The sequence below is a fragment of the Carassius carassius genome, chromosome 39 (assembly GCF_963082965.1).
Source record: "Carassius carassius chromosome 39, fCarCar2.1, whole genome shotgun sequence".
Lineage (NCBI taxonomy): Eukaryota > Metazoa > Chordata > Actinopteri > Cypriniformes > Cyprinidae > Carassius > Carassius carassius.
The window spans coordinates 13,786,985-13,814,979 of record NC_081793.1 but is presented as its reverse complement, the minus strand read 5'-3'; the positions used below and the strand labels follow the sequence as shown (position 1 = coordinate 13,814,979).

General features: G+C 36.3%; 1 protein-coding gene across 1 annotated transcript in view; it reads left to right on the top strand.

Moving 5' to 3' along the window:
- Positions 1-27,995, top strand: part of LOC132121424 (sorting nexin-29-like) — a 146,065-nt gene that overhangs the window by 69,989 nt on the left and 48,081 nt on the right. Inside the window, exons 15-18 of the mRNA XM_059530782.1 lie at positions 3,995-4,101; positions 17,958-18,074; positions 20,195-20,250; positions 20,651-20,732. Coding sequence (XP_059386765.1) covers positions 3,995-4,101; positions 17,958-18,074; positions 20,195-20,250; positions 20,651-20,732 — 362 coding nt within the window. The remainder of the gene's footprint in view (positions 1-3,994; positions 4,102-17,957; positions 18,075-20,194; positions 20,251-20,650; positions 20,733-27,995) is intronic.

Below are 27,995 nucleotides of genomic sequence, written 5' to 3'. Positions count from 1 at the left end.
AATGAGGATTTTATTTCTAACCCACACGCACACATATACACACACACACACACACACACCCACAGATAAGTATACACTTTTAAATATATATTAAGGAACAGTACAACTAAATGTGAAAGCAAATGGGAAATCATGGGTGATATTATATGGTCCTTTTTTAATGTTTAAGAAGATTTTTACTGGTGCTGTACAATTTAGAATAACACAACTGAAGTTTGTTCTGTGTTATATACTTCATTAGACATGCTGACTCTGAGATATATAGATGGTCATGTTTATGCAAATTATTACGTTTTCTTGAAGATCTTGAAGTTTTTTTTTTTTTTATACAAGAAACAAGGTTGTTTTTGTTTCATTGATTGCGTATTTTCTCTTACCGATCCAGAAAAGCAAGAGGATTCTTGCAAGAAAGCCATTGGAAGATTACAAGCTAAATCAGGCCTAGTTATTTTAAATGTATTGCTAAAAAAAGGGATTTCTTGATCAAACACTGGCTGCTTTTCATCTCCTTATGAAAAATTGTAGGGCATAGCATCACCATGTTGCTTAGTAATAGCTCTTTTAATTTCTTAAATTAAAATTTTAATAAAAAATTAAAATGTTGGGTATAAATATTTGATATAAATTATTTTGCCTATGGCCGAATCACAGCCAAGATATATATATATATATATATATATACACACACACACACACACACACACACACACTCACTCACTTTTTCTCACACACAAAAATATATAGTTTTTCAACACCTGCCAGAGAATCATCTCAGACCTTTTTCCTGTTAGTCTTGCTTTATCACTTTTTGTATAAAGATGTGTGACATTAGTGTTATCATTGTTTACACATTCGCTGATGTTTTATAAATTTCAGATGTCTGATCTTTATTCAAGGGCCTGATTACACAGCAAATGCCCTTTCTTTGATGGAAAAAAAGCACCTAGTGATACAGCAGTTTGTGTCATAATTATATTTAGAAATTGCCTCTAGGATTTTATTTTGTGATATAAAAATGGTGAAGTACTGGAGGAAAATGTTAACAATGACCATGACAAACTCAAAACTGCACAAAAATATGAATCCAGTCGAGTACCTTTACTGAAACGTACACAGGATGAAATTATTGAGGTCCCTACATCAAGAGAAAAGCAGAACAACTCAGTCTGTGTCTCCTTTGTCTTTTAAATCACCTATTGTTGCCTAATTTCTCAATAATAGTCAGATTTTAATGGAGGAACGAGGATTCCGGATGTTCAAATTTGCTCTTCAGAACCCTCTGCGTTTGCCCTTTAAGGTTGCGATGGGTGTTTGGTATGCAATTTCACGTCTGGGCGTCAAATTGACTGTGTCCTGTACTTAGTAGAGATCGCTCGCTGATGGAATGATATGCTGTTGTTATCTCAAGCTGTCTCACAGGAAGCGACTGCTGCATGATGGGAAAATGAATGGAGATTACTTTGATCAACACTCTCATTAACTCTTCGTTTTTTCTTCTTTCTTTTTCTTCAGCACGTAAACAGACACTAATTTTGCATGTGTCTGTCAAACCTACGTTCATTCACTCACATAGTAGACTTCTAAGACTTTTTTTTTTTTTCCTGGTTTCTTGAGATGAAAGCTCTCGAATAACTTTTTTTTGAACAGAAATAAGATAAAAAAATATATATATAACTTTTGCTTTAACATAAATTACCCTTACTTAGACACAGATCTCATCTTCTGTTACATTTCAGAAATTATATAAACTTTTTTATGATCATGAATGCAAATTGCTTTTTAAAAAGTACACATGAAATGGTCTCAACAAATGTCAGCTTATATTACATGAGTGCAGTGATTGCCAGTAGATTGCTGCCTTGTAATGAAATCGTTAATAGAGAGTTTGAGAATATAAATAAATAATCCATTAATCGGTCAATTTGTGGTCACAAATTAAAACCATTTTAATTTTTTATTATTATTTCTATTAGTAACTTTTATACTTATTGTTTTGTATTTTTATTTATTATTTTGATTGTACAATCAAAGTCTAGTGTGGATAAATGTATCCACTTTAATCATTGAAATGATGCATCAGTTCTTCAATTCATTTATTTATTTCTCAGTTTCTCAACTGATTATTGAATGTCAAATTTTGGACCCCATATATGATGTAAAATCTGCTGTGGTATGTCTAAATCTATTTTTTTTATTTATTATCTGACACAGCATAAACTTTTATGTGTAGATGCCCTATCTCCCACAGTGTGATAAACTTCACACACCATAATTATATAAAAATTAGAGATGCATCGATCGATCGGCCAGGGATTAGATTCGGCAGATTTTCCTTGTGATCGGCCCGGAATGGCAAAACGTCTGCTGCACATTCTAGCTCTTTTCTCTCCGACGACACCTTTTCTCTCACACATGTCTCATTTGCTCTAGTTAAATAGTGCTTGTATTGTGCATTATTTTAGTCATTCACGCAGGTTTCGCACTTACACCACATTTGTGCTGTTATTTGCAATTTTTTTTTATTTTGTTATTCTTATTATTAACTTTTTACTTTTCTTTTTTTATTAAAATAAAAAGTTGTGTTGAAGAAAAAATAGATTTTTGTTTGTATATGCTGTCAATTATAGCTCTTAGAAAAAAAATCGGTATTGGCAAAAATCGGTATTTGGCAAAAAAAAACGGAAATCGGAATCTGCCAAGAAAATTGCAATCCGTGCATCTCTAATATAAATGTATTTATTATTAATACATTCATGCATGACTGTGGTGGACTGAAATCAAGGTTGAGCTCTAATTTGAGAGCAGTCCACTTTTGCTGATAGTAGTGGCGTGTGAGTTAGTGGGACGCATAGACTATTGGCAGGGCACTGATAAGATTCAGCACTTAAGTAAAGGGCGAGTGTGTGCGGGTGAGCTGATACTGTTCAGGATTGTTGACTTGTACATAGACTTGTTCACAGCTTTATGACAAACTTTTCAGCTGAGCACCAGCTCCTCATCACTAACATTTTTGCCCTCTGTACCCTTTGTGAGCGTATTTCCACCATTCTGATGATCCAGCCACACTTTATCAGCCAATTGCTGTTAAGATGTGGTGACACTAGACTTTTAGCATGCAAAATTGCTTCTGCCCTGACTTAGAACTGCAGTGACAGTCAATTTGTGACATTTACATCCTCTATTGCTCCAAAAAATATTTTGGATTTACACAAAAAAACCTTTTTGCGTGTAGTTTTCTTTCTGCCCTGGAAATATCTGGATTTTCTTTCTCCTTTGAGAATGAAGAAATAAGAGAATCTAACAGCTGTTCAGTTGAAAGTCGGCCAGGTCCTGGGTGCATTTATTTTCTTATTGCTTTCCTCAACTCCGCTGTCCGGTGGTGCCTCAAGCAACATTTGTGTTGTGAGAAGTCACAGATTTTAATTGAGTTTTCAATTGGTAAAAGATTCTGTTCTGCTGCTTATGAACTCAACCGTCACAGACGGCTCAACTGAAACTAGATTACACCAGATTTAAAGGGTATAGCTCCGCAGCACTGGAGGAAGCCTAAGTTTGCTGGTGTGAACAACAAGCATCTCAAATTGTATTGTTTTTCCCAAACTTTTACAAGACATAATCATATAAAGGAAATTTCTGAATCTGTTTTGCCTTAAAGCTGAAGTGTGTAAATTTGCCACCTTTAGTGCAACCAAATTGCAGATTGCAAAAATTTTTGTTTCCAGACATCTTATACTGCATCCTCTGCTCCTTGTTTCCTATGTTCGTCAAACAGTTAGACACAACCCAACTCATGCCATTGGTTGTACTGGAACTAAAGGCAATGTTGAAAGTGTCACAACATTTACACTCTTTTCATTTGACTGTGCACAATGAACTGGGGTGGGAGAAAGTATTTAAAAATGTAGACTTTTAAATCTTGTTTTCATTTAATTTAATTTTATTTATTGTTTTCATTTGATTGCATTTCCTAATGTGTGTAAAAATTTTTCCCCAGCATTAACCATTCAAAGGAATTGTGACAGTCCCCCTCCAGCCCCGCAAAACCGATCTGTGGCTGATATAGAGGAACTGGCTGCCAGCTATGAGCGAAAACTCATTGAGGTGAGTACAGGCACTACCAAAGCCAGCTGCACTTGACCTTTCCTTTTATAATCTCAATGTTTTGTCATTTAAATCAACATAGGGCCCTATGATTTCCGCAATGTGGAAAACTGAGTCATATGACTCGGGTCATAAAAATGGAATTTACTGTTAAACGCAGAATGTCACATTTGCCAAAATTTGGGTGAATAAATAAAAAGTAGGTCAGTACACTTAAATGAAAACGCAACATGGACTAATGTCTGTGAATATTAAGCTGCAAATATACTATTTTAATATGAATCTTGCATGCTCTGCGTGTCTCTGTGTGAATGAATAGCGCAGACACACGGTTTATTTACAACACACATACTGAAGTGCGCATGACGCTCGCAGTGTATTCAGACTTTGCCGACCCAAAAAGATGAAGTCAAGAAAAATGTCAGTGATGACAAGATTTAGATTTCTTGAAGTATTTTGTGTGTGATTTATATGAAAGGTGAAATGTGTAGATACAAAATTACGTACTTTATGATATGACGTGACATACAGCCAAGTATGGTGACCCATCCTCAGAATTCGTGCTCTGCATTTAACCCATCCAAAGTGCACACACACAGCAGTGAACACACACACACACAATGAACACACACATTATCGGCACCACAGTCGTAGTTGCCAGCCCGAGACTCGAACCCACAACCTTAGGGTTAGGAGTCAAACTCTCTAAACCACTAGGTCACGACTTCCCCGTGCCATGCTATCCAGTTTCATTTTGAAAAGGACTGATATTTTGAAAGACATCTTGAATTGGTGTAAATGTGCTGTGAGCTCATATTGACTTGTCAAACATCTACAGAAGTGGCTGGACAAGATATAATGGAGGATGTAGGAATAATTCATAGGTCCCTATGCTGTAATAACTTCATATTCTGCTTATGTTTTGTTGGGTGTATCTTTTAACTTATTTATGTATTTACAGTAGTGTGTTTATGAGCATGTCATTTATTTATGGGCTCTTTTGCTTAGCTGACTGCCTCAATAGGGTTGTTCAGAAATGGGTGCCAGGGCTGCCTCCTTATAGTTTTAAATTTACATACAGAGCTCTGAAGGCTTTATTTAATTTTAGTTGGCAAGCAGGCATCCCTTTTTGCTCCTGCCCAGATATGTAAAGATGTTCCAATTTCCTCTGGTGACAAATTTAGCATATTTATTTCAGTTTCCACAAGAGCAGCAGTGAAAATGGACCATGTGGAAGTTTTATTACATTTGTGGTGTATTTATGTGGCTAAATTAATATTTTCATTCATAAGTTCTGCTGCTACACAAAGTAAAAGCAGTAGGATCTCTTCTGCAGTTGTGAGTCATTGCATGAAATGATATACTGTAAAGACCTACGTGTACATCTTTAAGGCTGTTTAATCTTCTATAATCTGTTTCCGCTATGATCATACAGTCTAGTGTACTGGTAAGTTTCGCGTGTGCCAGAAGCACTGTAAGAGTGTACTTACATCATCTTAAATGCATCAGATGATTTGAAGATGCCATCATTCCTTTGAAGTAACACCAAAGGAGCCTTGCATCTTCTCTCTCTCTCTCTCTCTCTCTCTCTCTCTCTGCAACCCACACACTTCCTCTCCCAGTCTTCCTTCAAATTATCACTGGGATATTCTTCCTCTATCTTGGAAGCTGTTGTAATACTATCACACACCAGTTAATGGCCTTGTGGGACTTCAGGCACAGAAAGTGTTCAGACTGCCTGTTTTGCTGTGAGCTCTTGCGCTATAACCTCAGATGGACTGTGGAAAAGAATGAAACGTACTAAAGGAGGTAGTTTGACATGCATGCAAGCAAGTTCCGAAAAACATTTCTAAAACGAAGTATAATTAAATTCGTTTTATACAGTCTTTTTTTAAATCTTATTGTTTACATACCAGTGACCAATTTCCCAAGGTTGATGAGTTCTTCTCAAAGTTTGATTTATAGAACTATTAGTTTTTTTGGAAAAACAAGCTAGCCTATATCCTGTATTTCCAAAATCAGGAAGAAAGACACCCATGAACTCTATAAACGGGCACTAAGTAAAGAAAGCCACTATACTTGGGTAGAAAAAGCACTGATAGAGGTGCAAAAAAAAAAGATACAGTATTTTGAAAAATGTTGCTAATCAATCAGTTTAGGTTCCCATTTTTTAGTACTGTGACTTATAACTCATAACTTTAGTGCTATGGATTCACTACCCATTCACAGAAGTCTTGAGAGAGAAATGACAGTTCTTAGGATAAATTGTGGGAAGTGTATAATTTTACAAAAAACTTATTTACTACATTTAAGCTAAAACCCTGGCCCTCCACAATTGATGGGGTAGTTCTTTTGGGTACAATCTCAAAATCCAATCAACAACTGATTTTTAAACAACTGACCATCACTTTTTAAACATTCTGTTACACTCAGATGTATGTCGCAATGTGGAAGAAAATATCTTTCACTATTTCCATTTCATACCGACTTCAAGAAAACCATTAAGAAGAAAATTGAGTGTTTGGAGTGTCCAGCCTCAACTGTTCTTTTTAGGGATGCACCAAATATTCGGCAACCTAAATTATTCCGCTGAAAATAGCAACAAAATCTATATGAATAGACAAATAAATTGTACTGAACAATGATGTGACGCAATCAAATAGAGGTACGCACTAATGCAACAAACATGTCTGCAGTTTGGAATCATTTAATTTTTACAAGGCATGTGACAATGCGATATGTGCAACAAAAATCTTCCCAAAAATGTCATATGATGCGATTTCAATTTTTCCTTGCTTTTTGGAGTGTTACAAGCTCTTGGTGCATAAAGAAGAGCTGTAAAGTTGCAAAGACTGAAGTCTCAAATCCAAAGAGATATTCTTCATCAAAGTTAAGACTCTGTCACGCCCCCTTAAACGGCTCATTCAAACACGCCCCCACATGTCTACATCACTATGTGGAAATATTTGATAATGCCACCCAAATGTTCACGCAAAGACTGAAGGATATGTTTCAGTAACCGCAGCTAGTGTTTAAGCAGCCATATCAGGGAGATGCTGTGTGTTTCTAGGTAAAAGCAAAAGCACTTTATTTTGCCATCCGAAAGTAGATGCGTTTAGGAACCTTTAAGATTGCTTACAACAGAACAGCAACACATTTTATGGACAACCATTTTGTGAACCTAGGAGAATAGGTTATTCTGACTTTGCTACGACAATCTGGCACTCTGAATCAGCTACTATAAGTATGTTTTGTTATTAGTTTGGGTATTTGCTATTGAATTTTCAAATGCAGAACTTTGTGCGTTGAGTGTGTTTGTACGTGCGTGGGCGCATGCGCATGTGATAGAGAGAGAGTGAGAGGGTCAGCTGTCAGCTGTCTTAACCGTCTGTGGCTTGTGTACTGCAAACCAGAGGTGGGTAGAGTACCCAAAAACTGTACTCAAGTAAAAGTAAAAGTACTTCTAGAAATATTTACTCAAGTAAAAGTAAAAGTACTAGTCTTGAATAGTTACTTGAGTAAGAGTAAAAGAGTATCGGATAAAACATTTACTCAAGTAGTTAGTTACTAGTTACTTTGGGTCATATATACTGAGCCTATTTTTATTTAGATATATAGATAAAATGTATGTAATGTATGTGTGCGTGTATAAATGTATATATTTCATCAGCCTTTACTCCAATTTATGTAATTTATTATAAAACCCTGTCTGTTTACTTAAGTAACAGATATAGGTGTCATACCATAACATATTTTTAATATGACTGACTTTATATTAAATGTGAATTTAACATTGAAAGTTAATGTGATATAAATATTGCTACTAATCTTTCATTGTTCAGAAAGAGAGCAAATAACATTTACATTATTAAAGATAATTTTCACAGACAGTCTAGATTTCAATCACTCTCAGAAACTCCCATTAAAATCACTGAAACTGTTAACACTGTGAAATCAATATCTTAATTATAGATTCGTACACACACATCTGCACTTTGTTGTTTCTGACGAGAGAATTCGCCAGAAAGAGGTATTCAGTCAGTGAGCGAGTGAAGGAAGCACAGGCATTTCAGCGATGACTCATCTGAACACCTCTGATTGGCCAATGCTTTAATAAGCTCAAAAGAATCATGTGTGATTGGTTATAATGCGCAGCGCTGTATAAACGCATCTATCTCTGGCTCAGCGCCAGCCAGCGATCACAGATCTGAATTTAGCAGCTGATTATATGACTTGCTGAACGTACTCACGCCGGTGTGATTGTATTAAAATTCGGCTATTTTTGTCGTTTGGAAGCTGCATTCAACTTGACTCCCCTCTGTTATAAGCCACACACGTACAACAAACTAATGTCAGTGGTATCGTGTACTGTAATCGAATGTAGCCCAAGTTATTACCTGTTAAACAGTAGACAGCACACGCGGTGTTCATCTAATAAGGATCTCCATCGCTAGCAAATAATAGCCTTTGCAGATTTCAATTCAGTGCAGTTCCAGCCACGTTTTCAACGCTCTTTCTGTTCTTAAACGTTACAACTCCGAGTGAACCACTTCAGACGCGTGCGGCAGGGAACTGAACGAATCATTCAAACTGATTCATGAACCAATTCACTCATTTGCCAATTGGTTTGATCAAGCCTTTGAACAGAATTGACTCAAAAGAATGAATCATTCGCGAAAGGGCAATCGCTCATTGCCCAGAGAAAAGTAGACGGCGCGTTTGGAATAAACTGAAGCACCTAACATTTATTGCATTAAGATGAAGTAACGAGAGGAGCGTCGCCCAAAGTAACGAAGTAAAAGTACAGATTTTTCCCCAAAAATTTACTCAAGTAAGAGTATAAAGTACCCATCTTTAAATATACTCCGAAAAGTATTCGTTACCCCAAAAAATTACTCAAGTAAATGTAACGAAGTAAATGTAACTCGTTACTACCCACCTCTGCTGCAAACACATATGAGCTTCATTACTGTGTCTGTCATGTGACTCGAACTGATGGTAAAACTAAGGTAAAAAAAAGGACATTATTAACTGTCTTTACATTTATTTTGAAAGATGAAGATCGTGACTATGGAAAGGGGCATTACATTTCCGGCAAGTGCTTGCGGTGTTCGGCCAATCACAATGCACTGGGTCAGTTGTCTATCAGAGCAGACTGCACTTGTCAGAAGGAGGGACTTTTTGTAGAAAACGACTCGTTTGAGAGGGGTGAGGCATAGAGGACCTACATAATTAGTTTTTTGAACATTAAAGCATGTCAACATATTCTGTTACACCAAATACACAAAATAATGATCTTTAAAAAAGCATCAAATGACCCATTTAAAAGAAGGGTATTGGTATACTGTCTGCTACATTAAAAATGTTCAGTGGTAAGTAAAGTGTTAAGTTTTAAAGCACATTTTGGCTATTTAATTTATGTAATACGGACTTTGACCCAGTGTTTCATTTTGTTCTGTTTCAACTTCTGCCAAGAATTTTCATTTCAGTGCATCCCTAATTTTTTTTCTTCATGGCTCAACAATTTTGAATTGAAAACCAGTGATGAATAAGATGATGCCCACCTCTTGGAGGTCCTTTGATGTCTGGAGAACTGTTCTGTTTCGAGCAGGAAAGGTCGTAGTAATAGTGAGAGCTGCTGAAAATATCTTTGATCTGAGTCTTTATTAGAGATGTGATGTATGATCACTGCAGGGTTAGAATGATTACTGAACCTCTGGTCTACAGTCTTCACGCCTGAAGGTCTCTTAAAGTTGCTTCACCACTCCAGGTGAGTACAGGCTAATGACTCCAGTCAGGTGGTTAGAGTGATTAAATGACCAGCGTCACGTCCGACTGTCAGAGGGATTACATTGAAGCCACTTCACTGTTCCACTGGCTCACATAGTTCAAGCAGATCTGCTTGTTTTTCACTTGTTTGCTCTCTCTCTCTTTCTCATTCTTTATGCATTTGATTCTCACTCATGCTTTGTTTGTTGTTTTATTTTTGGAAGCTTTCACTGATGGAATTTTACAACACCGTGTGGCACATTAATAATTAAGTAATTTGTCATTAGGGCTTGGCAATCATAGTTAAAAATGCTTATAGTAAATATATTTTTCATTTTTAAAATTGTTTTTTTTTCATGCAGTAATAAAGAAATGGCTGTCAGATCATAGCCCTTACCTTTGCATGGACCTTTTTCACATTTCTCAGTTTCTCAGAGGCGGAAGTTATAGTTGGGTAAATTTCTGGTGAATGGCCCCAAGAGCAAAAAATAAAATAAAATAAGTAAGTCCACAATAGCCTTTCTATGACTTTCCAAAAGAGGATAAAATATTGAGAGATTGATTATATTGGTCAGATGAGAGAAAGATATAAAAATGTACCATTATTCCCTCAGCTTTTGTATTAGAAACACTTGACATTAAATTAAGAAAACACAAAGTATAGTATTATAAATTAAAAAATATTGTAAAAAATTGACAACATTGGAAAATGTTGAAAACATAATCACAGTCTCTGAAAAAGGTCTGTTGTCATTTTGCCAGTTCTAAGTACTGACATGTAGATGGATAGAGTGGGAAAGGAGTGGATGTCCCTCTAAGGGTCTTTTATTTCAAATGCAAATTAAAAAGTATTTATGTGTCCATGTGGGGTGGCGTCCTTGAGTGGTGGTGGAACTAAAGTTGGTGCCATGCTGAGTGCAGTAGATCCAGAGACACTGGATCAGGAGGTCATTGCTCTGGAGGTGTTACGTCTGTTTAGTTGGCCACCTGTGTCCATCAGGACACCTTTTGCACGGAGGAGACCAGACTTAAGAACTTCATAGCTGTGACCTACCTCGTAGCACCACCTGCTCACATTTTACCGTCTGGATTTGGGACAATAGGTCGGTCATGACATTGACCGTGTCAGAATAATATAATACATTGATTTTTTTATGTTTAATGTTTTGGCAAAGTTCTCTGCACTGGTAAATGCATCTGATTCTGTTACTAGGCAGACTTCAGGCAGACTCTGGTCATAATGTTTTTGAAATTTGGATGCTATGTGTCATGCCATTTAGACATGATATATGTAAAGTACTAGCAATCAGACATTGTAATGTGATCAAATTAGATTGCTTTCATTATAATCAACAGAGACATCTACACTTAAAGCTCCTGACACACTGACACATGAATATAAGAGTTTAGTCTGGTTTCTAATCATGTGTTATAATCATTTAGAGTTGGATGTGATGTTCATTTAACTTGGTTTGATGTACTTTGGGTCACAAACTCCAGTATCAAATGATAATCCTTCTCTCACATAACAGATTTTAAAGTTCAAGTCAGTGTTAGTTTCGTTGACGATGACGAAAAATATTAGTTAATGAACATTTTTTATGTGACTAAGACGAGACATTGCGAGCTAAAAATAATATCTGATGACGAAATTTATGCCGTGTTTTCATTAACTAGACGAGACTGGACTATAATGTTATTTTAGGACTACCGTTCAAAATGCATCCTATAGGCCAGTGGTTTTCAACCTGTGGTCCGCGGCCCCCTAGTGGGTCGCGGTGGTATTGCAGGTGGGCCGCCAATGCAGAAGAAATAATAATATTGTTAATCTATGTAAAAATGTCTAAGTCATAACATAATAACATAATTTCATATTTTATTTTCTGTTCGTTGCCAGTTCATTCTAGGGCTGTGCGATTAATAGAAATCGTCATAAAATCACGATTTGAGCGTGCACGAGCGTGAGCGTTTCCGCGGCCCTGACCTCCCGCAGTATACTATGCGATCCAATCAGAATGCAGCGCCTAGCGCGAGAACAGAACAGACTGGGCATATGCCTACTCCAGGTTCACACACTGTCTGTGATGCGCCTTTTTCCGAGCCCATGTTAACGGATCAGAGCGTTCACACTGCACGCGGTAAAAAGCTAGAAATAAAAACGTGCAAAAATAATTAATATCTAGCACATGAGCAGAGTTGAGTGCACAAGACGCAGTTTAAGTGAGAGGAGACACGTTTTAAGTGCGCACACTCTCTCCGTGCCAGAGCAGAATGTATCTGAGCAAGCACGCCTGGTTTTGTGACAGAGCAAAGGAAATCCGCGTGCGAACAGAGGGATTCGCGCTCGTGCATTATTTTAATGTGCTTTCGCATTACATTAACGCGCTCTCGCTGCTGCTTCTGCAACGCAGACACATGCTGTATTATACACACTGCAAACGGAGTACATGTGCACCTGTATAATGTATAACAAATCTATTTCAACACCTGAGGCACCATTACAATTAATGAGCTCTATGACCAATGCATGGCAAAAAAGAAAAAAAAAAGTCCCTGGACACGGGATTTAGCCTATATATTTTTGCCATAAGTCTAGAAATTGTGTTTACTATAGTGATTATTTTGACTTATGTCAGTTCTAGAGACGTTACAACTTTTTGATAAAGCTCTAATTAGTTTTCTTTTGGAAATATGTTTCAAATTCATCTTGAATGCATTTATGACTGTAAAGCATATCTGTGTGTGTCAAATTATGATTTAAATCGAAATAGCAAAATTGATCAAATAAATCGCGATAGGTTTTTTTTTTCATATCGCACAGCCATAGTTCATTCAATAAATACAGTTAACAATCTAGAGTACTAAGTTATTAACCCAACAATAGCGGGGTCAGTTAATTTTTTTGCAGTGGGCCGCGCAAACATATGTGTTTGGTTGTGTGGGCCGCGAGTTGAAAAAGGTTGGAAACCACTGCTATAGGCTATTGTCTTTCAAAATGTGCGTCCCTGTCATTGGATTGTGATTGGATAAGGGCCGTTCGCATATCTAGTCTCAGTATGGCAGCCGCAGTGGATGGTTAGACTAATAAAACGCGAACTAGCGATCTGAAACAATGGCCTCGGCACCCAAAGTGGTAGGGGTAAGGTAACCAGATGTCCCGTTTTTCCCGGGAATCACAATTAGTTGTCGATTAAATTAAAGTTAGTGAAGACGGGATAGGCGGAACCGCGCTGACAGAAGTGTTCTCTCTTGCGCACGTGCTCCACTTCCTCAGTTACTCACATACAGCGCTCAAATACACACACAACAATCCAAATGTTTATCATGTGTTTAGTATCTCGCGTAAATACAGTTGATTATGGATTAAGTGAATGTGAACAGGTGTGTGAAAACTGAACGTGTGTCAGTATTTCATGCATGCCTTCTGTCTTTAAAGGACAGCATTCCAAATTAAATACCTATCTGTCATTAATGTTAACCAACAAAAGATGTTAAATAAATGTATACATGTTAAGTAAAATTTACAGTATTTGAAAAAAGTTTAATTTGTATATCTATTGTATTTGTCTAATTGTGCTTCTTTATATTATATATATATATATATATATATATATATATATATATATATATATATATATATATATATATATATATATATATATATAGTTTTATAAGTTGCTCCTTTTTCACTTCTGTTGTCCTTGATTCAAATTATCTCATAAGCTTAATTGATTTGGTTTAAAGAGAGAATGAATGAATGATTATTTTAATTTGAAAACTACATATAAAACAGTTTGGCAAAATGCAATGACTTTTCGTCGACTAAAACTATGAAAGACTCGAATGACTAAAATGTGACTAAGACTATTAATCCTTTTAGTTTTAAAAACTAAGACTAAGACTAAATCAAAAAAGCCTACCAAAATTAACACTGGTTCAAGTCTTCTTGTATTTTGACTTTGTCCTATTGGTTTTTCTATTCTTGTTTTATCCCTGCTGCATTTTTACCCATACGTTTGGATCTTCTTTTGTCAGGCTGAACTCTCCCTCTGTCAGTGAGTGTTTGCCTGGGGAAGAAAGTGATAGCAGCACATTCCCTTGTCACACTTATCCCCCTTCCTCCATCTCTACACCCACCTCAGTCCCTAGCTCTTCTTCTGACACTTCAAGTCTGTTTGTGTTTGCTAAGCCTGTCTTCTAAGCTCACTTCTCAAACTTTCCAATTACGAGCATTAGCGCTGCATCGGGCCATGCTCCCCCATCCCCTGTTCTGCTTTGACCAAGTCTTTTTCATTCAGGACACCTTGTTCAGAACTCGTTCCCGAGCGCTGACAGCCATGCAGACGAGCTGTCAGCAGCACCTGCTTCTGAAAGCAGCACTGCTCCAAAATGCTAGCAACAGCTTTACCTCAGAAGACCAGAGACCTGTAATATAACATGCCGTTTTTGTGAATATTTTATTTTATTTTTTTGGGTCTCACGTATCCCCAAGACCTGTCTCAAAGATTCCCCCACCCAAAGCATTGAATTTGAATACGAAAGAAGCCGTACTGTCTCGCTGCTGTTAGTCAATTACTATGTATGAAGGTTCCCCCTGGTTTCAGACAGACTTCCAGAGCACCTTCATGTCTAATGATCTAAAGCAAATTCAATTTTGAGCTGTGGAGAGATAGCCATGTGAATATTGAATGTATTTTGTTTCTCAGTAGAAATGGAGTCATAAGTTAAAAAATAAAATAAAATTAAAAATGAAGCTTTATAAATAAATTTGCTGCTTTCATCCATTCCTTCAAATGCACTTTTTTACGCTTTTCACCAGTTGCATGCAAAGTATTGGGGAATGTTAATACATATTTGCTGCCTTCGGAATCTGACCAGCCTAAATAGACAGGATATGATACAAAGATTGGATTACGTTTTGCTGCCTTCTTACTGTCGAATATTTCAAATTCAAGCATACTTTCCCATAAGATTCCGCCGAACATCAAAAAAAGGAACTGCGGACTGCTCTATGCGCCTCTACTATGTGAGCTTTCATGAGAGCGGTTGCCAGACAACAAGAGTTTAAATCCCCAAATCCGAGCTTCCCTATTACAAGGATACATTTTCTGCCCGGTATTTGTTTATTTTAAGCAGTCTGGGAATCATGCGCACGTGCTCACTCCTCATTGCGGATGCGCCAACAACAATGATGATCTGAAAACACTTAACAAGCTGGAGTTTAGTGATATAATAAAAGCATTGTTCAGCTGGTCTGTGTTCTGTCATGAGATCTCGACTGTATTGTTTGCGATTGTGATTGCTAAATGAATGCACTTACTCGGCCGCTGATGTTTGAATAGAGAAACATAGACTATGGCCATTTGGAATTACTATTAGGGAATTACACTGTTATATTTACCAGTTTTCATAATATAGACAGAGAGTGTGCAAAAGTCTTTGGTATTCATTTATATATATTTCTATATAAGAAATAGCTATGTGCTTCAGCAACTAGCTCCCCATCTAAGAGAGTTTTTAGTGTCAGAGCATAGTTTCATGCCACAGAGCTTCTCTTAAAACCGCAGACAGTTGACAGACTTATGTTTTTAGCTTAAAAACATTAAAAAAATAAAATAAATACTTATCCCAGTTGCATAGTTTAAATTGTAAATTGCATGCACTAAAAAGTTAATAGAATGTACTTTTCTGTGTTTTGCACTACTTCAGTTACATATAGGCCTACATGTGTTCATTTAATAAAAAGAAGTAAGTGATTACTTGGTCTAGATTTTTTTTAACTGCTTAAATTAGCTCTTTAATCTAAATGGTTTTTGTTGTTGTTTTTTTAATGGGCAAAAGAAAATCATGTTTTTTTATTATTTAAATGCAAATGCAAACATATCAAAATATATATCGAATATCGTTAAAAAATATATATTTTATTTTTTATTTTTTATTTTATATATATATATATCACCCAGCCCTACTCTAACTCTCCTCTCATTAATATGCTCCCATCTAGTTGGGATACTGCTTATGAGCATGTTATGAAAACACACATGTGCGTTTCATCCTTCTTGACATTTATTTGCTTTCACCTTGGCTTATTTCAGTGATGCTGTGCTTGTTTGGTGTTTGTGTTCTTCACAATTGTTTTCTTTTCCTTCATGGAATTAATGGCTAGGGATTATTGTGGAATACAGTGTTCTTGATATCTGCGCTGGAGCACTAGGGCGGCCTGTAATTACAATGAGCGAATACAGATACAGTCACACACTTGGATTCCTGCTAAGGCCCAGTAACGAGGTTTAATACATTGTCTGAAGTGCGTGAACCTGTCGCCTGTTTAGATAAATCCAAAGTGCTAACACCCGGCATGGCAGGTCGGAAAATTCACCAAGCTAGCTGGAAGGACGCAGCCAGCTTATTGCTTACTGAACAACAAACTGATTAGCTCGCTTCTTAAGCAGAGAATTAATTGGGTTCCTTGACGCTTAAAATTAATTTCCATTTTTTAATGTCCTGTTCGAAAGCTGGGCCACAGATAAAAAAATGTGATGAATGAGAAAACAACGAGCGGCGTGCCATGCAGAGCCGCGGCGAGATGAATGAAACCTAAAACCGTGGATGGTCTCACATAGTGTGTATCGATCTGTATGTAAATATGGCAGAAGTGGCGTAATTACCCCTGTTGATATCCAGCTTGATGGTTAATCATTCTTTTGGCGTGGTGTTGTGTATGTTTGTGCTTGCTTGATTGTTTTACGTGCTTGTGTTTCAGTACCCGCAATCGCTTTCATGACAAGTGATGTTTTTTGTGTTATATGTGTTTTGAAGCTTGACGCTCTTTTAACAAGTTAAAAGGGTCACTATTTTTGAGGTTGTCACACAAGCTACTAAAAAAGACTTGAAGAATGGATTTTATGCTGTCAAACAGTTAGGTGCTATATAAAGCATTACATTAGGCAGTGAAGTAGCCAGATAGAGGACCGTGTCTGACAAGTTTTTGCTATTTCTGGAGTTCAAACTGCTTTGTGAGAATCTTTGAGACTGCTACCCACTCTTTCAGCACTGTTTGAAATTAATTTTATTTTATATTTTTGGAATGCCTAAGCCCCGTGTCTACATCAGATGCAATGTGATGTATTTTTAGTGTGAAATAATGCTGCTTACAACTTGGTACTCTAAAACTATGTACTGATGAACACACAACAAATGTAAAGTTAATCATCCCCTTTCACAGTTTGCTAAGAGACATAAATACATACAAAATATTTTGTAATATTGATACCGTGTATAAGAGGTAGAAATTAAAATGCTGTAAAAATGATAAAATCCTTAAAATATGCAATGTGTAAAAAGTTTTTGCATACAGAAGAGAAAAACAATACAAGTAAAATGTAAAACAAGCTAAATTAATTTCTTCAATGCAATACATGTCATAATAACAAATGTCTAACTCTAATACTATCCTTAGAGACAGTACTTGAAGACAGCATTAATGCATCAATTGGGTGCATTTAACGTGTTACTAGATTATCCTGAAACACAAAAATTATTTTACATTTCTTTTTTTTTCTTTTGGCTCCATCCTTTTCCAAAAATATATTTAAATTTGCAGTCTTACGGCATTCGCATTCACTTTCAACGTCAGGATTTTGCATTAATAATTTTTTTGACTCATTCATACCTGTTTTTCTGGCCAGGTGCGGCCTTTTCAACCAGTACAAACATGTCAAAAAGTGACGTGATGCATCTGTCAGGCAAAACGCCGCTAACCCAAATATACCCTGACATATGATTTCCATAAACAAATGAATGCAAGTTCTGAATAGCAGACTGGAGCCTGCCTCCATGTCTGTGTCACTTACTCTAAGTGACAGCTGACGAGTTGTTGGGCAGGTGTGGGACTCGCTGTAACGAGCAGTTAACGCTCACCAGCTGAACACCTGAGAGTCCAAACCAAGCAAAGTCATATTCACATGTCTTTAAGAAATGTCACATATTACAACCTGCTTCACGACAGCTGCCGAGCACTAGTGCTTTTTAAACAGCCTATTTCAGTGGGAGTTTGATGCAAGTTTTTCAATGTGTGTTTTTTTTAGGTGGCTGAGATGCACGGAGAGCTGATAGAGTTTAACGAGAGGCTATACCGCTCCCTCATGGCCAAAGACAACCTGATCGGACAGATGAGACAGGAACTCATCGACCTGCGTGGCCCGGTAAGCACATGCAAGCACACACACTCCTCTCTGTGGGTGTGTGAAACCATACCTTTATTGAGTGGTTGTTCTCTCTTCTCTATCTCTGCAGTCCAGGCTCTCTGAGCAGATCGCTGTCTGCTTCCGTAGGTCTGCCCACTCTTCCATCTTTAACTGTCTGTCTGTGCCAATACACCATTCCCTTCCCATTTCTCAAACGCACACATTTACCTAGCTAGATAAACAAGGGCACACTACAGATCTTTTTTTTTTTTGCATTTTAGATAGAGCTGTTTTCGAATAAAATAAAACATTGTTTGTGGTTTTATATCAAGTCGACAAAATGATGATTAGTTTTTATGTGAACTAATCTTTTAAAAGGAGTTTCCACTCTTTCTTAACCCTTGGCCAAAATGAAAATTTGATTTAATTCTGATTCTGATTCTCAAGGTCTTAGTTAGATTCAATATCGATTCGTTTGAATATATATCAGGTACAGTACATGTCTATTTTTTTAAGGAAACAAATGTCTTTCACCTTAAGCGGTAAACTATAAAGGGAACCCTGTCAGCTGGCCCAATATTTAAGGTCATAATTAACAGACTCCAAACTATAGAATTCAGCTGCTATTTGTTTTTATGTATAATAATCAACACTATATTTTTAATGATATATTTATGTTTCTAATCAAGTTTGTTGCTGAAATATTAAAATGTTATGATGACTGTCATAAAAAAATGAGTTTCATTCAAATGACATCACTAACATGTTAATTAAACATATAATAATATCGAAAATATTGGATATATTTATCAAAATGGTTTTCTCTAGATTTTTTTTTTCTATTGATTTTAGATTTAAAGGGATAGTTCACCCAAAAATGACAATTCTGACATTAATTGCTCACCCCCCTTTTCTTTTTTATTTCTTTTTTCAATGAGATTTAAGAGCTTTGGTGGGGAAAATGTTCAGTGAATAACTATATAAAAAAATCCTTCCACAAAGCTTTTGTTTTTTAGATGAAGTATCCATTTAATTTGACCAGTCTGTCTCTAGTGGCCCACTCGGTCACAGTGTGTTCTTTCCTGTTCACTGCTTATCTGTTGGCCACTGATTACTTTTTGATACATCTGACGACAGTGGCTTTGAACCATGGCCTTCTGTAACTGTGCTGAACTCTATACGGTGGATGGTTTATCTAGCCTCCATGGCTCATGTGCCCGTTCCTCTCCAGTGCCACTGCCTGCCAAGACTCCTGTCAATGCTGACATTACCACAGTTTCACCAAGAGATAAGATGCACACTCAAATAGGATTAGTGCATTGTTTTCAGGAATGAGGGCTAAATGTGCAGTCATTGAGAGCTCTATATAGGTTATCTGAGTAGCACAGTAATTTTCCATCAGGCTTACAGTACACTAAAATAGCTTTGTGATTTTATATTTGACTAAATTTGTTTTGGTCAAGTGGTTTTTATCAAAGTTGTATATACATTTGTAAGTTATAAACAATTTTAAGGTTGATAAGTAAAAACATTCAATTCAGTGGTTTTGAAAAAGGTATTTTCTTTTGTTAATCAAGGCTGCATTTATTTCACCAAAAATGCAATAAATTGTTAGTCACTTATGATCGATGTAATGCATTTTTGCTAAATATATATATATATATTTTAAACCTCTTAACAGGAGTTTTTTTACTGCTTGACTAAGGCTGTATTCATTATACTGTATTTGCTTATAATGCAGAAATAAAAGATTCTATTTATATCTGTTCTGTTAAGACACATCTATTAAATCAGTCTATCAAGGCATGTTCATTGTTATAATGAGTGTTTTTTTTTTCACCATTCAATTTAAATTAAATTCCTGATGCATACAGTGAATAAATGAAACAAGTTGTATGTCTTGTTTCAATCAGAAACATGTTAATGTATGTTATGAAAGTAAAATGGGTTGCAAATGACAGTTCCAAAATTTTACTTGTATCCAAATGCATTTTTTTTCCAGTAAATATTACTGGACTATTATACTGTTAGCAGAAAGGAAAATAAACTACAGAATGTAGCTGGTTTGGAAGTTTATGCCATACAGTGATGCAAAAGGAAATGCTTACCATGGCCTCATGCGTTCTGCTTCTGGACAGGTGCCAGGTGACCTGAGCCAGACCTCTGACGATCCCAGCCTATCTGACTTCGAGACGTAAGTGTCCTCCTACTCGCTGTTCTTTTTATATTTGTATGTATTTATATTGGAGGTGGTGTACAGAAAGCCTCTTTTGAGAATCAAATCGATGGTATGGAATTCCATAAAGCGATGTTTGCGATCTGACGAAGAAGACTGTGCTAAAAATAGGGAGTTTGAATGCTGCTTCTGTTTTTACATTTATAGACTTCATGCACCTTTTTCACACAGCTGTAACCTTTGTACTTGAGAAGATGGCTAATGGTGTCAATATTATGTCATTTTTTCCCCCTCTGTTTGTCAAAGCAGTGCTTTTTCATACCCCTGATCAATACTAATCTATTGCTAAATTACTCTTCTGTTGAGGTCCTCTAATTAGACTTTCCCCATTTGTTTTCTCCTTCCTTGTCTCTCTAAGAACTCAACGTGCGCTTGTCAACGTGTGGATCCCATCTGTGTTCCTTCAAGGTCGGGCTGCTAACGCCTATCACGTATATCAGGTAGTTCTTTTAATCAGAATTTAATCTACCATGTACTCCTGAAAATTTATAATCTTCTCTAAACCAACTTTTTCCTGACGGTATGTAATTCAAATGCTCTGTCAGCTGGACTGGACCGAAAGTTAGCGGACTTGATCAAACTTTTAGGAATTACGATTGATAAATTAAATATAACATCAATATTCACGGTTTCTGTTAGGTAAAAAAGTAGCTTTGTCATAATTATGACCTGTGTGGAGGGAGAGGGAATATTGTGTTGAATAATGCAGGTCATTTGAGTAAAAAAGGGCAAGGACAACTGCCTGACAGTTTTCTTTTTTGTAAAACGGAATTTCAGAATCGGAACAAGTCGAGAATGAGTTTGATCCCTTTGTCATGTTACTTTTGACTGTTGCAATATTTACAGTTTTATATGTGTCAAAATTTACTGTGATGTCACACATGCATAAACTGCACTTCTGGATTGTTCAGACAAGCAAGTTTTAGTGATGGCATAGTATTGTACCACGTTTCAGAGATATCCATTTTCTCTCATTTTGATATTCAGAGGCGCCGTAGTGTACGTGATTACGTCATCACATTTTGCCAACATTGATTCGTCAGAAGAAACCAATGCTTTCGTTCCTCTGAGCCAAACAGAAATGATTGTTGATGCTTAGTCTCACCCCCCGTGCCCAGATTGGTTCAAACTGTCCCATATTAAACCAATAAGTAATCTTTTGAACTACCACTTTCTTGGGAAATATGAATGAAAACAAAGTGAAAGTAAAGTCTGTCGTGAGTGCATGAATACAAACACAAAATAACACATTTGCATGAGAAAACTCTCTGAAAAAGCACAAAAAAACACACGACAGAGTACTTTTACATAAGACAAATCAAAAACAAGGATGAAACAGTGGTACATATCTGATAAAGCACTGGGATTTATGTCTTGGGTCACTAGGCGATGTCCCGGTAAAATCGATCCTGACACAGATTACAGCCAATTCGAGTAACTCGATTACAAAAAAGGATCGAGGCAAATTCCTCTGCCTCGAAGCCTCTTTTAATTTATTTTAAATCTCACGTCAGGTTCTTTCGCAATGATTTTTTTAATGTGACACAACGAGTTTACGTCACCCTCAAAGCAGGAGGAGACACAAGAACTGCGTCCGAAATCACATACTGCAAGGAGTCAGCAGTGTTTTTATTTGAGGGCGCAGTCAAACGTAAAGAGAACGTCGTGGTGAGTGTCCATTGCAAGATCGAGCTGGCATACCACAACTAGGGCCCTATGATTTCCGCAATGCAGAAAACGCGGAGGGAATCGCGGAATCCAGTCATAAAAACGGAATTTACAGTTAATCGCGGAATGGCACAGAATTTGCCAAATTTTGAATGAATTAATCAAAAATAGGTCATTGCACTTACATCAAATCACGATATGAACTAATATCTGTAAATATCAAGCTGGAACAGTCTATTTAAATATGAATCCTACATGTTCTGCGTGTCTGTGTTAATGAATGGAGCAGAAGCGCGTCTTCATTCATTAAACACACGGAAGTGCGCGTGACGCTCCGGTGATTTTAGCGTCTGCTGTCTCACTAAATGAGGACGTGAACACATGAACAACATCTCCAGAACTGCTCTGACAGTCACTTCATTAGCATTTGACCGTTTGATTTGAGTAAAACTAGCGTCACATCACATACACAGAACTGTAAAGGTACGTCAACCCATCAAAAAAAAGTCTGGTTAAAGACTATTGTTCAGCAGAATGTACATAGCCTACTACTAAAAAAAAAATCCAACATTATTTTTTTTTTAATCACACAACATTTCTTCCATAGTAAATCCCCTTTGTTAACCAAAAAGTTAAGTTAATTTTCAATAATTAAAAGATAAATTAAATTAATGTTTTATGTATTTAATGTTTAATGTGCATCTCAGAAAATGCTTAATTTAAAACCCCAACTGAATGGCACTTAAATGCACTTAATTCATCTGTCAACTTTATTGTCATTGTTCACAGTACAAGTACAGACAGAGAAACAATGGGTAATAATTAAATGTTTATTTTTGATGTATGCATTGCATTCTATGCATTTAAAAAATAAAAATATATTTTTTCTAAAAAACGAAACTTAGTTGTTAATTTTAAAAGAACCAGGAGTCTTATTTTCTCTTGCATAATTAATATTGCACTTTAATTAATTTTTGGTAGAATACTCGATTACTAAAATAATCGATAGCTACAGCCCTATTATGTATATTATGTATATTAAGTAAATAATTATATAGTTCATAAAGATAGTTTGCACTATTTTTTTCTGTTGCACTCTGAATATTTCTCACTCATTTTGTGTGTAGTTTGTGAATCATTTGCACTGTTTTAGCACTGTATTGTTGAAGACAATTTGTGAAATTTTTTACTATATGCTGCATAGTTTGTGTTTTTATTGTTCATACTCAGATTGAAAATATATTTCTCAGAAGAAGAAAAAAATGGTTTTGTTTAGTTTTGTTATCATATAACACTCTTTCTATTTTCTTTACTCATTAAAATGTTTTTGGATAATAATATTGTAATAAATGGCTATAACTTCCTTGAGGAATGGTATATGTAAACAAAATTTTATTTGGAAGTGTAAAACACCCAGACACAACTTTCTAAAGAAAAATATCCAAACTTTAGGAGTTTCTGTTTGAGTACAGGGTAAAAAACACCCAACTGTTGCTTGCATTTTTCTTAAAATTCTGTTATTTCATTAATTCCTACAGAAAACGAAAGGAAAATTGAGACTTTAAATTAGTTAAACTTAAACTGTACGTTCTCCTGTTTATAACTATATATGGCACTTGATGCTGACTGCTAAAATAGGTCTGAAAAACAAAGAAAAGTGCAGGTGTGTCAGGTGCCCCAAAAATGTTCTAAATCTTTAAGGGTTAACTCAACTATTGTTGAAAAAATACTGTACTGAGTTCCAATGAACCCGAAATGGGAAATTAAATAGAAATTACAATCTGTGTGATTGAATCACTAAAGCAGCAACACAGTAAACAATAATATCAAAAGTTGAAAATTTATTGATAAGCAAGAACATCTACAAATGTACAAATGCATAGGCAAAAGTAAAACTACATGTATGTGAGGCAGCTCAACATTTCTACAGCTTATACAGTTAAATGAAATTGCTTTTTTAAAAGTTAATCACTGAATAGTTTAGGAATAAATTTGTCCAGTTATTAACAAAAAATGTATCTTGTCAGTGAACACACTTACACTTAATCAGTTCCCTTAAGCACCATTCCCACTTATTCAGTTCCCACAAACTGAACCACTTGCATTTGAGTGTGACATACATGGTCTCTTTCACTTCCGCATTCCCAACCCAGCATTGTTGGGTTACTGATTATGAGCAATTATCAACCTAAATTGGGTCACATTAATGTAGATTCTTTACCCAACAGTCTCAACCTAGTGTTTGGCTTGAAAAAATAACCCAGAATGTTGACATAGTTTAAACGGGTGATATGACGTATGACGATATGACACCTTTGTAATTTTGTTTTGATATGATAATGACCCATGCACTTTCTGTATCTGTATAGATTACCAAGAGACCCTACTAAGTAGTTCTAGTGCCTCCACATATTAGTTGATTTTGCTGAGTGAATTGGTTTTGACAGTGTTTTTCGATTTTCTCTGAGTGCTCGCTTGAGTCTGGCCTGGAAATGGATTTCTATGGAAACGGATCCACTGTTTTTTCAAGGCATGACTGATGGATAATACTTTCCATTATTTTAGATTTAACCCAGTATATCAGGGCTTCTCATTTCCTGATATGATTGATGACTGCAGATGGTGTGCTTCCCACGTGAGCGCTAATGTCATTGGCATGTTTATATGTGTTTTAATATACAGTGGTGTGAAAAAGTGTTGGCCCCCTTCCTGATTTCTTATTTTTTTGCATGTTTGTCACACTATAATGTTTCAGATCATCAAACAAATTTAAATATTAGTCAAAGATAACACAAGTAAACACAACATGCTGTTTTTAAATGAAGGTTTTTATTATTAAGGGAAAACAAAATCCAAAACTACATGGCCCTGTGTGAAAAAGTGTTTGCCCCCCTGTTAAAACTGTGGTTTATCACATCTGAGTTCAATTTCTCTAGCCACACCCAGGCCTGATTTCTGCCATGAATCTTTCATGAAGAGAGGCATCCACTAGCAGCTACATGGAGCAAACCTATGTAATTTATTAAGAGCATGTCATGATTTTACTTACGGTCTAGTAAGCCATTGTTCAAACAATTAGGTTTTCAATTGTGTTTTTATGATTGGAACAGCACAGGGAAACTAGGTAGTAACCAAATATGTTATTTGTCTATTATAGCAACGTATTCTTGAAAAGTAACAGAAGAGTACAGTTTTAGGGGTCAATGCAACCCTTACTCCCGTTGTCAGGGGTCTGTTCATTACCCAAGCCTTTGGCGCATAGAAAGAGAGATGGCAGGGAGAAAATGAGGTTGAGTGTGGGTGGGTGCACTAAGGGGCAAATGTTAACCTGTTAACCCTTGCTATTAGATGGCACACTCTGTAAGCATCTTTCTCCATATTTATACACACACACACACACACACACACACACACACACACACACACACACACACACACACACACACACACACATACATACATACATTTATAAATGTAATTACAAATTCTATTCTATTGAATGAATATGCACAGCCATTCAAAAGTTCCTGGTCAGCAATATTTCTTTCTGTTTTTGAAAGTAGTCTCATTTACCAAGTTTACCAAGGTTTCATTTAAAATACAGTAAAAATACAGTCTTCAGTGTTGCATAATCCTTCAGACATTGTGATTACAGTTGTGAAACCATTTTTTAAAATAAATAAACTGCCATTCTATACGGTCGAAGTGGTCTTCGACGTCAGTGTCAAAGTGGAAAAAAGTACAGAGTGTGATGTAACTCATGTGAATGCACTGCAGTATATCATCAAAATTCAATGACATAACTGAACATCAGCATGGATGACCGTACTTTCTGATCTGTATTGAGTGATTCTATAATTCAGCAACAAAAAAAGTCATATGGCTCCTGAATGTTTAATTTAATGGCTCCAGAGTCCATTTTTAAGTCTGGAGTCCTGCATCAGGCATCTCCTGGCAGCAGATTATTGCACATTACCACCACCGTACAAAATTGCAGCTACTCCATTTCCCAATTTTGTGTTTCTGCTTTTCGTCTGTGCTTCAAATTACCGTCTATAAAATAAATCCGACTTCTTTTGGATTCCACATAAAGAATGTTATTGATCTTCACTAATATTAGTAGAGCTTTGTTTTGCTGTGAAGAATTCTGCCCCCTGTTTTGTCTCATAATGAAAAAATATAACAGCTGCCTAAAACAACTAATTTAAGCTTATACTATTTATCCGGAAAAGGTTATTAAAAAAGTGGATGTAATGACTGTTATAATGTGGATTTACAGGGCTGTGTTGTTCTGCTGTTTTCCTGTTTTCTGGGCGATATCTCACAGAAATGGCCCGTATTCTATGTACGGTTGTGCACGTTGATGTATGTGTGATCTGTAGTCTCATTCTCAAGTGTTAATGTTGCTGTTCTGCTTTTGTAAATGTCCACTGTGAATCAGTGTTGCTGTGCTAGTAGTGTCTTATAAATGGACGTTTTATGGTGGCAGGCAGCAGTCGCAGCTCTCATCAGTGGTCATGCGGTTTCAGGATACACCTTTCTCTCTTTTCATCTTTTTTTTTCTCCTTACCCTTCCTTCATATCTCCTTTCTTCAAAGACATCAGAGGTGGAGACGAAAGGGATGCAACCTCGCATTGCTCCATACATATACAGTAGACAGAGACGGCGCTATGGGGGACCGTTCAGAGACTGCTTCTCACACTATTGTTAGCCAAAATGCTTTGACCAAACTATTATATATTCCCATTTGTTTTAGTTTGTTTGAACCTCTATATCTGTCTGGTCTTATAATAACTTTTAGTCTCCATTAGGTTTTATATAAAAAGTTTTTTTTTTTAACTAGCTGAATACATTGATCAATAAAAATTAACACCGGGAATAAATAAATATATGAAGTAAAACACAAAATAGATGTGAAGAAGATATCTTCACAGTCCTCTATGATGCTTTAAGTCCATCATTTTGGTGTCCGTGTATCTCCCAGATGATGTTGTGGGATGTGATCTGAAATATATTAATTTGTGTTTTGAACAGTTTGTCTTAAAAAGTAAACTGTACGTTTGTATGTATAACAAAGCTCTACATTTCATTTTACTTATTTAAAAGTGTTATATTTTGTCCTGGCACAGACTCTAAGTGTAGACTGGCCTGTCACGCTGATGCCTTCTACAATGTAATAGTGCTTTTGCCTCAGTACTTAAAAAGCTTGCTTTGCAAGGCTTTCCCTGGTGTTGCTGTGCTTTTTCCAGTTCCAGTGCTCTGGGTTTGCTCTTAGCTTTCTGAAGTGCACATATACAAGCACTGAACTCCTCAGTGACGGTCAGAATTTTTTTTATTTTTTAAATGAGTTATTCCCTTTGATCAACAAAACCAGCTGAGCCCAGTGCCTCCGAACTCCACAAAGTTCTTGTTTTTATAAACTAATAAGATTTGATAACTTGATTTTTTTCTCTCCCTTTTATTTCCATTCTGAATATTTCCTATAGCTAATGATTAGTGTGAGAACACAACCAAATGATGTGCCTGTACTCGTGTCTTCTAACGTGAATGCTCTACAATAAGTTAGCACTGGTATTATGTAAGTTCATGCTAAATTACTTCTCTAGTGATAGCATTGAATATGCACACATAAGTGACTATTGAATTAGTAGAAATCGGTAGAAAAGTGGACATCTCCATAATTCATGTCATCGTCTCTCCCCAGAGAGGATGTAGTGAAGTCTCTAATATCAATATCACAGCCTCGAGTCTCCTGCCCATTAAAAGAGTCTCATTTAAACTGAATCTTGCCTGACTTAAAAAAGAAACTGACAGATGCTGCATGCATGAGCACGGCTCAGTGTGCAAAGCTGAACCCTGCATATGTATTTTGAAGGATATTACACTGATTATAGTGTAATGATGATCAGGATGGTGAAGCCGGTGATTATGATTATAATGAGAATCACGATGACGGTCAAGATAATGATTCTCATTGCAGTCAAATCAGCGCTGGGCCGTTATTAATTGCCAAGTACTTTCCACGTCGACATTC